The sequence below is a fragment of the Lampetra planeri genome, unplaced genomic scaffold (assembly GCF_965212315.1).
Source record: "Lampetra planeri unplaced genomic scaffold, kcLamPlan1.2.h2 scaffold_778, whole genome shotgun sequence".
Classification (NCBI taxonomy): domain Eukaryota; kingdom Metazoa; phylum Chordata; class Hyperoartia; order Petromyzontiformes; family Petromyzontidae; genus Lampetra; species Lampetra planeri.
Genome location: NW_027615600.1, coordinates 28,298 through 38,709, shown reverse-complemented (window position 1 = coordinate 38,709; position 10,412 = coordinate 28,298). Strand labels below are relative to the sequence as shown.

At 45.3% G+C, this 10,412-nt stretch overlaps 2 protein-coding genes and 1 pseudogene across 2 annotated transcripts; 1 reads left to right on the top strand and 2 right to left on the bottom strand.

The window, feature by feature from the left end:
• The first annotated feature begins 840 nt into the window (after positions 1-840).
• On the top strand, positions 841-1,789 carry LOC144741921 (olfactory receptor 11A1-like). The gene is given in 2 exon segments (XM_078624419.1): positions 841-1,329; positions 1,331-1,789. Coding segments are annotated over 2 exon segments (948 nt in total).
• A 4,100-nt stretch (positions 1,790-5,889) lies between these two features.
• Positions 5,890-7,526, bottom strand: LOC144741920 (E3 ubiquitin/ISG15 ligase TRIM25-like). The gene is given in 7 exon segments (XM_078624418.1): positions 5,890-6,433; positions 6,473-6,627; positions 6,629-7,105; positions 7,107-7,154; positions 7,156-7,279; positions 7,281-7,432; positions 7,434-7,526. Coding segments are annotated over 7 exon segments (1,593 nt in total).
• A 1,678-nt stretch (positions 7,527-9,204) lies between these two features.
• LOC144741919 (olfactory receptor 2M3-like) lies at positions 9,205-10,108 on the bottom strand (annotated as a pseudogene).
• Between the last annotated feature and the right edge of the window lie 304 nt (positions 10,109-10,412).

The following is a 10,412-nucleotide window of genomic DNA, read 5'->3' as shown; positions in this document are numbered from 1 at the left end:
CTCTAAAAGTGAGGTGTGATGACTGTACGTTACCAGGAGAGTCACAAGATGGTTTTATTATGATAATGCTGAGTGAGTTAAGTTATATATACAAGGATATGGTCCATGAAACAAAAAGGGACAGCGACAGAGGAGAGATGTAATTTGTAAAACTTATTTAGAAAAGAGAAAGGGGGAGGTGTATGTGTGTGTAATGTGGATTAGTGAGGACATGCTTATGTTGGGGCTGACAAACTGACAAGACTCAAACCAAGTATCTATAAAAAACTCAAAGTATGTTTGAATTCAGCTTTTCGGTCATCCTGGAATGAGGATCATTCTGCAGAGTTTTCCTCATATAAGAAACAAGAAACTCAAGATTTTCACTGAACCTGATTTCTGGAACGTGCCCCATTTCCATGGTGCCATGCTGCCCTTTCAGCTAAAGCTAAGCTGTGTGTGCAGAAGAGGAAGAGTGAGGTCATGTTAGTCACTGAGACACTGACCAATTTCATGTTTTCATACAAACATGACAGATCATTTTGCATTTGGCTTCACATCACCATTGCTACAGTGACCTTTGTTTAAATTGATATTAAACGTTGTCAAGAGGAAGTTCACTGACGTAAACAGGTCCAACAGCACAGGGGAATTCAGAGCCTGAAGGGATGGAGAAACTTGTTTATGGATCTCAGTGACTCTCATCCCATGATGTAATGAGATCCAGTGAGAATGATTAAGACTTATAAAACATTTCATCCAGCTCACTCAGGTCACCCGTGGAATCGTGGTCTGAAGTTTCAGCTCAGGTCTCTGAATGAACGTGAGTTTGACATCAATGTGATTTCACTGGGAGACTCAATGGATGCTACATTTAATGTAACATACATCACTGTAGGTGGACATGTTGAAATGGGTAAATACAGATATCTGTACTTTGTGTTCATGTTGTTAGTTTATGTTCTAATACTGGTCAGTAATTGCACCATTATATGTCTGATATGGATTCACAGAAACCTTCATGAGCCCATGTACATCTTTATTGCAGCTTTGTCAGTGAACTCTGTTTTGTTCAGCACAGATATTTACCCAAAGTTTTTGATTGACATTTTATCAGAAACACGGATCATCTCTTATTCTGCCTGTCTGTTTCAGTTTTTTCTTTTCTATTCTTCAGTGGGTGCAGATTTTTCTCTGTTAACAGCCATGGCCTATGACAGATATGTGTCGATATGCAAACCTCTGCAATATCAAACTATTATGGGAAAAATAACTGTCATTGTTCTTTTATTCTTGTCGTGGTTTCTACCTGTCTGCCTGATAAGTCCCGTCATTCTACTGAGACTGAACAAAAAAACTCTGTTCTTTTAATTTAAATGATTTATTTTGTACAAACTTCATTGACAACCTTCTGTGTGACATCCCACAGGTTTTGTTGGTCTACATAATAATTCCTCTGGTAACTGTTATACTTCTTCCCATACTTTTCATCTTCTTTTCCTACACAAAGATATTGATTGTCACCTTTCACAGTCAAGGGGTGGTCAGAAGAAAGGCTGCAGAAACCTGCTTACCCCACCTGCTGGTGTTAATCAGTATTTCCTTTGTATTTGTGTTTCATCTTGTTTTACCTCAAGTGGAAAAAAACATATCCAGACCTGTACATTATACAATGTCAGTACAAATGATAATGTGTAATCCACTCTTAAATCCATTCATATATGGGCTGAAAATGAAAGAAATCTCCAAACATCTCAAGAAGTTGTTCTGTGGAGATAAACTGAAACAATTCATCCACGCTGACAGCTGATAATGAAACAACATACGTGTCTGTGTGTCTATCAACTCCTGTTTAACAGTCTATGTGAACACATGCGTCTGTGTAGCACATTAGTTAGTAGTATTGTTAGTAGTATTGTTTCAAGTATCTAAGTGTTTTTTTTCTAAATATTCAAGCTCATTTGTCACCATGACTTTGAAGCTGTAAAAAATGAATGAATGAATGAATGTATAAAAAAATACAAATCAGATTTAAAATAAACATTTAATTTTGCAGAAAAGTGTGGTGTTTTTGGCAAGGACGGCTGAAGCTAAAATTTGCAAAATAAATAACTAAATAACAATATAGGAATCAAAGACAGAGACAGAGACTGTGAGAAAAGATGAAAGAGAGATAGAGAGAAATAGAGGACGTGTGTCTATTCGGGCTCATAATATCACACATGTCCGTTAAGCAGCCTGTCGTCCGGTGTTGTCCCACCAAATTTCAAAAACATGTGCAACCACTGATAAAGAGGCCTGGCCTCGACCACAGCGCATTTTAGTCCCAAGCTGCCCAAGCGGCACTTTTCTCTCCAAAAAATCCTTGAGAAATTGTCTATGCGAGGTTGACTCTTCAAGCAACGCAGGCGGCTTTTCGTCCACTTTGTTATAGGCCAAGAACTGATCACAACTGTAAACATAACAACATATAAAACAAATGAAGCAGGTTCAATCCCACCCGAAATGATTCATACTTAGTCCTATGAACAGGAGACTAGAACAGGGAAAACCATATTTGTAATTCATACAGTAATTTTGAAGTCGCTGTGGTCTGATAACTCCATAAAAGGGTCCTCTGCACTACTTTAATGTTGCCGATTCAACATGCTGATTATTTCGACATTACTGTGAAACCCTGACCTTTGACCTCAAAGTAAAAGCTTGTGCGTGACAGATTTAGGCAATTTATGAAGACCTCGTTCAGACGTGAATGAAGCTGCTTCAGAAGCCGCCGAGAAAATATCGTGGCGATCTTGGGTTCTTGTAAGGACACTCAGCTTTGTGCACCACTGGGCTTCAGGAAACGTAGCTCTTTATTGTGATCACTCAAACACACGGCCTCACTCATGGTGCCAAGTGCTCTTTTCAGTTATTTTTATAACTGTCAGGCACACTGTAGCAAAGCATGCTCACCACCACCCTCCCCAACATACTACACTGCCCCCTCCTAGATGGTTAGCTGTCCCCAGCAACCCTTACACCCATGACAAAGTCCCTGAAGTGTTGGGGAAGCCAGTGCTGTCGCCGCGTGTTCTCAGAAGGTCTATTGGTGGCTTCAGGAGGTGGAATGGGCGAGTGGATGGGCTGGTCCTCAGAGCCCACCTCTGCCTCAGGTTGGACCAAGGGAGGGTAGGGTGTGAGCCTGTCATGGTGGAGCACCACCACGCGGTTCCTTTTGATCAGCCGCACCCTATACACCACGTCTGACAGTCTTGATCACAGTACCCACTGGCTCATCAATTTAGGGGAAAGACCCTTCTTCTGCTCAGGGCTGTAGACCCACACATGCTCCCCAGGGGCAAAGTCCTGTCCTTTACAACGGGAATCATAAGCTCGCTTTTGCCGCAACCCAGCATCAGAGAGGGCCTTCCTGGTCATCTCATGCACGAGGTAGTATAATAAATAAAGGTAGTCCAGGCCAGGTGCACCCTCCAGCTCTGGCTCAGGAGGGGGACCGAACACCAAGTCCACAGGAGTGTGGACCTCATGCCCAAACATGAGGACTGCAGGGGTGCATTTTGTGGATTCCCGTCGGTCCGCCCACAGAACCAAAGGTAGGTGCCGGTCCCAGTCTCGCTGCTGGCGGCTGGTCAGGTGCAATGGTGTAGTCCAGGTCTTTTTGATGCCGAGCCTCTGGCAGACCTCACTGAACACTTAAGCTTCAAAGCTCCATCCCTGATCACTGTGCAGTTTCTCTGGTACACTGAAGCGGCAGAACATCTCATTGACAAGGTGTTCAGCAGTGGTGGATGTACAGGACGTAGCGGTTCCCTTGGTCAGTGGTAGGAAAGGGGCCCAGGATGTCTACACCCACACTTTCCATTGGGGCCCCCACCTGGTACTGTGACGGCTGGGGCTGTCCAAGGGCTATTGGAGGGTTCCGTGATGCCTGCAGCTGCTATCTCTTTGATCTTTTGTTCAGCTACAGCCTACTTGGCTGGAGGCAGGTGACGGGGGCGGAGACGGATGGGGCGAGCATCACCGTGTTGATGTCATGTTGTACCAGGCTGGTCTGTGTAGAATCCTCGTCCCTGGCTGAAAAGATGTCAAAAAAACACTCCAGCAAATCCTGAAGCTTGCATCTCTGGTCCATCTCCAGGCCCTCACAACTTCTGCGGTACAGGTCATCAACAGCTTGCTTGGTCTCGACTGATGGCACTTGGGGTGCCAGCGATGATGTGGAAACCCCCTTGACTCTGGCTGGTGCTGACGGCATGGAGGAGGCCCGAGTGTTTGGTTGTGGAGAGGAAGCAGGCCGCAGTCCTTTTTCACCATTGGGGCAAAGTGTGACAGCCACAGAACCCAGATGAAGTGTAGTCCATGAACATTGACCGCAGCCTCCCACTTTGCCAGCAGATCCAGCCCGATGATGCAAGGGCCCTTGTATGTTGGCAGGCCAGGACTTGTGATTAATGGTTAGCAAGAGCCACCTGGAGAGATCCTTCGCCCTGCATTCTGGTGCGTTCACCAGTGACTGTGGTTATACACAGCTTAGTGGTCTGCAATCATGTGGTCTTGGGGCATTTGTACCAGGTACGAAAAATGGTAGAAATGGTAGACTCCGTGTCCACCAGGGCTCTGCATGGAGTGCCATTAAGGGTGCAATCCAGGAACAGTCCCAGGTACAAGTCCCAGGTGACCCAGACACCACTGGGACTCATGAAAAGAGGTAGGATGAGTTGTGGGTGACAGTTCCCCTGTTGTGCCACCCCGTTCTAGTTTAATGAAGGCTGAGGAGCTGGGCTTCGTGGGGTTGGTGCTGGGCAGTGCCGTGCGATGTGACCTGGCTCTCCGCACCGATAACATCCTTCTGTCGGCTGCCAGGCCGTTCTTCTGGCTCCTCGTCGTGGTCGTTGCAGGGGTGTAGCGGCGGCTTGGCGAGTAATCCCTTCATCATCACTACCCTCATAGGCCGCCTGACGCACTCTGTGCCTTGTGGTGATAGAGCGGTCCCCTGTGGACAGCACATGTTCAACCCTGTGAGGGACCGATGCGATCACCCCCTACTATTGGGATGCTGGCTGTGGGAGGGAAATGGCACTGTTTCCATCTCCTGTCATGCTGGCTGCTGCGGCCTGAGGAGGGGTCGTCATGCTGCGTCCCAGCTGCGTCATCAGTAGCAGTGAGCTGGGTACACCTGAGCTCTTCTTTAGCTCGATGCCCAGGCTGCAATCTCCTGCTGTTGGCCAGGGGGGCGCTTGCTCCATCAGGGAAGCAGTGGTCTCCTCTCTCCAGTGGCGCCTTCCTCTGCCTTTGCTTCGCTCCTTGCATGGCCTCCAGACGACAGATAAGATGATCTATTTCCTGATGCGTCGCCACTGTCCTGTATCCCACTTCTGACACCCACAATGTGGCAATCTTGGGTTTCTTGTAAGGAAACTCAGCTCTGTGCACCACTGGGCTTTAGGAAACGTAGCTCTTTATTATGCTCTCTCACAAACAAAACACATCAAAGCAGGGAAGGTCATCACTCAAACACACAGCCTCAGTAAATCAGGACTGAATGAAACCCAGTGACTAAAAGAACAAATGAGAATATTGTGTATAGCATTGATCAGCAGAGCTGCATTGATTATTTTCAACAATCAGTTATGTTATAGAATGGAAATTACACTAAAACATGCTTTTATTATTCACTTGCATTGTTTTTGTTGATGTCTTTTTCCAGTGTTTTGTCTTTTCATCCGAAAGTTGTTTTCTGATCTATATTTTCCCTGTTTTAAGATTGTTTTTTTCTTTTCTTTTGTGTTCTAATTCTCCCCTCTCCTCTGTTTTTTCAGTTTATTTTTCTTCGTTCAGGCAACAGAGAACCTCACTGACACAAACACGACGACGAGATTCTCACTCACGTCATCATTCCTAGACGTTTCACTCATCCAGCAACAACTCAGCTGATCCAGACCAAATTCGTATCCCAGCGTACAGAGGCTGAGTGAACGTGGTGTGGACTCTGTGGAGGAGCCTCGTGGTTCCACAGACGCTGTAGAAGGACAGAACACCCGCTCTGTGATCCAGGAACACGCCGACTCTGGAGGGTCGATCACCTGAGATGACAGATCGGACGCTGTTGTGCCAGAAGGTACAACGCGAACTATGACACACTAAACACCATGACTGGTCGTTCCATCCAAACACACATTTTTTCCCTCCTCCTGCTCTGCTGATAGCTTTATATGTGACTGCTACACCAATGTCTCCCGACAGTTCGACCTCCCAGTAACAACGTCCAGTCAGACTCTGGCTGCTCAGGACCTGACAGTAATAAGTGAATCTGTCCGGGTGACGAGGATACGACTGTTCTTCATCCATACCAGTAACTCTCCGGTTCCCCTCAGACAGTAACAGCCATGTGTTCACTGTGTTTGGATCCAGAGTGAGTTCACGTGAGAACTGTAAGAGTTCAGCTCTGGTCCTGGGCTCCGACACGGGAGCCTGTGAGACGTTTGTCCACGTGTCCCTCAGGACGTCCAGCAGTTTGTCTCTGGCCTGCGACACGGCGTCCGTCAGGTGTGTGAAGTAGCTCAGAGGACGGACGAGGAGGCCGGACGATTGTGTAGATCTGCTGAGTCGTGGCAGCGAGGAGTAGCTGCGTAGAAAGTGTGTGTTTTTCGTCAGCGTGTGACAGCTGCTGCAGCTCATCGAAGGTCCTCTTCAGCTCGGCGATCTCCTGCTCCAGCTTCTGCTGAAGCTCTTTGACCCGAATGACTTCAGCTTCCTGCTGCGAACGGATCTGCTGAGTCGCGTCACGGCACCTTTTCTCCAGAACACGCATCAGGTCGGTGAAGATCTTCTCGCTGTGCTCCACCGCTTTGTTAGCAGAGACGTTGATGGTCATCACCTCCTTCTCAAGCACAGTCACGTTCTTCTCTCCGTCCTCGATCCTCCGCTGGACTTCCTGTCGACTCACCTCCAGCTCTTTCTGCCTGTTGACTCGTTGACGCTCTGCCGCCACCGACACCGTGTCGTGACCTTTGTGATCGTCCAACCAGCAGAGAGAGCAGATGCACTGCTGATCGGTGCGGCAGAACATCTTCATCACCTCCCCGTGACGAGAGCAGATGTTCTCCTGGAGCTGGTGGGACGGGGTCGACCAGCTTGTGTCTCTTGAAAGCAGCTGCGTCAAAATGAGGCTGGCAGGTGTTTGTCGCAGAAAGAAGCCAGACAAACCAGACAGGACTTGAGAGCTTTCCGCTTTCTGCCGGAGCAGGAGTCACAGGCCACGTCTTCAGCTCCAGCGTAGCAGTGATCAGCCGGATCATCTTGGAATCCATAGTTTTTTCAGTTCCTCTACTAACGCCGATAACACCGTGTTCTTCTTCAGGTCAGGTCTTGGTGTGAAGGTATTCTCGCACTGAGGGCAGCTGAAGACGGCGTGATTGTCCCAGTGCTGTTGAAGACATCTCATGCAGAAGGCTGTGTCCACAGGGTACAGCCACCGGATCCTTCAGAAGATCCAGACAGACCGGACAGTCCAAGCTTTCTCTGAAAACGTCTGCCTGCGCCATTTCACCTGTCAGAGTTTCTGAGAATGAGTTTTCCTGTGGCCTGACACAAGTTAGGTCTTCACTCTGTTGGCCTGTAGCGGTACAAAGCACAAAAAAAGACAAGCATGGAGTAAATAAATGCATAAATTCCTTAAATAATGAATGAAACATATTTAGTTTTTCAGTTTTTAATCCTGAATTAAACTGAGTATGAGGACCACCTACTCGTGAACATAGAGCAACGAAATAAATACATGTACAAATGTGGAAATACTAAAATAAATCAACACGTTGGTTATCACACAATGTAGTTAATTAATTCATGTATCTATTTGTGCTTTGTTGGACTCTTTACCAGCTTTTCAAAGCAAAATTCTCTTCTCTCACCTTGGTACCAGTCTGTCCATCCCTGACTGAGGGTCGAAGGACACTGGGTGTAGTATTGTGCAGACTGTAATGTTCATTGAGACAATTGCAATTGCGATGGTGGGCTGTACAAATAAAACTGCATTGAATGGAATTGGTTTTGTTTATTCATTGATATATTTATTTTCATATGTACCTGGGTCCAAGACAAATGAGGATTTGAAAAAACACAAACTCAACAACAGGGATTTGTTTTATAAAGTGAATCATCGCCAAGATTACGCTTACTGGGTGACCAAACATGAATAAAGGGAGGGTGAAAACAAAGGTCAGGATGGCAGCCCAAAATATCCTCAGGTTATGGAAAGTACAGACCCTCCAGGGGTCCCCATTTATGTCCATCTAGGACAACATTGTTTTGGGGATTCTGTACATGTGAACCCCCCCTTCCATGACTTTTTGGGTCTAGTTTTGGCCGGTGATCGGAGGCCAGGCCTGGTCCTTGGTGGACCGAATGAACAAACATGAATTGAGACAGTACAGCCTTTGGAGCACTTCTTGGTTGTGTCAGTATGAGTAGTCATTGAACAGAATTCTTATTTCATCCAGAATATTAAATTAGTCAGGGCCTGTCTTCATTCTTGGTATCTTACCTGAAAATCTCTCCTCTGCTGTTCCTGCTCAACTTGAGTTTCCCTCACAGGGATTGATCTTTTCCCCCAAGCTATGGAAACGTCCAATGAAAATGTACTTACATTTAATATGTCTGAGAGACAATTTGACTGTATCTGTGACAGATATGAGCAGACTGACGATGGCCATCTGACACAGATATAAGCTTCAATGCCAGAGCAGAACTTCCTTTGAACCACTGCTTCAAAGCTTGCTTTAGTGTGGAGAAAGTCACATGACCGCAGACGTACAAAGCAGTAACTGCCTCCGTCGCCTTGAGTGACTGACTGTCGATACTACCCCACTAACAAAGCAACATCTGTGTAGAACAGCCTCAGCAGTGGCATGTGAGCATGTGTTCTCAGTCAGCAAAAAAAACCCCAAAACAAAACCTGTCCCATGATGTTCCAGGAGGTACTACAATAGAAAGCAAAACAAACAAACAATAACAAAAACAGTTGTTTCTTTTTTTCAGTCTCAGTAGTATGGCAGAAAACGACAGCAAGGTCGGTGTGAACCAGGCAAAGAATAACATGATACTGGCAGTTATTTTGTAATAATTAAGAGCTCCTTCAAGAGTAAAAATTGAAAGAAACAGAAAAAGATATGATCTGTCACATGCAGCACAGCGGTTTGTGCTTCCAGTATCAGCTGGGACAAATTACCACCTCTTGAGATGTTTGGAGATTTCTTTCATTTTCAGCCCATATATGATTGGATTGAAGAGTGGACTATACAATAGCACTTGTACAGACATTATATATTGTAACGTGTTTGAAAAGTCTTTGGTTACTCGAGGTAACATAATATCAAATGCACATAAACAGGAACAGCAGAGTAACACCAGCAGGTGGGGTAAGCAGGTTTCTGCAGCCTTTCTTCTGACTGCTCCATGACTGCGATGGGTGACAATAAATATCTTTGAGTATGTAAAGAGAATGAAAGCTTCAGGGAGTACTGTCATATTTATCCACACAAAAGAACCATAGACAGAAAGACCAACTGAACTCACACATTCAAGCATGTTCACTAAATTGTTGCACAAAATTCCTTTTAGAGTAAAAGAACAGAGTTTGTTGTTCATTCTCAGTCCAACACTCAGACCAACCTGGAAGGCAGGTAGAAACCAGGAAAAGAATAACATAAAGCACACAGTTATTTTTCCCATGATAGTTTGATATTGCAGAGGTTTGCATATAGACACATATCTGTCATAGGCCATACAGGACAACAACAAGAAATCTGAGCAACCTAAAGAGTAATAAAGAAAATATTGAAACAGACAGGCAGAATAAGAGATGATCTGTCTTTCAGATAAAATGTCAATCAAATACTTTGGGTAAAAAGTGCTGAACAAAACAGAGTTCAGTGACAAAAGCTGCAATAAAGATGTACATGGGCTCATGAAGGTTTCTGTGAATCCATATCAGACATATAATGGTGCAATTACTGACCAGTATCAGACGTAAACTAAAAACATGAACACAAAAGTACAGATATCTGTATTTACCCATTTCAACATGTCCACCTACAGTGATGTATGTTACATTAAATGTAGCATCCATTGAGTCTCCCAGTGAAATCACATTGATGTCAAACTCACGTTCATTCAGAGACCTGAGACTGAAACTTCAGACCACGATTCCACCGGGTGACCTGAGTGAGCTGATGAAATGTTTTATAAGTCTTTGTCAGTCTCACTGGATCTCATTACATCATGGGATGAGAGTCAACTGAGATCCATAAACAAGTGTCTCCATCTTTTCAGGCCCCAAATTCCCCTGTGCTGTTGGACCCTGGTTTACGTCAGTCAACTTCCTTTTGGTGTTTCATGTCACTTTAAACAAAGGTGTAGATGTGTGTCATTGT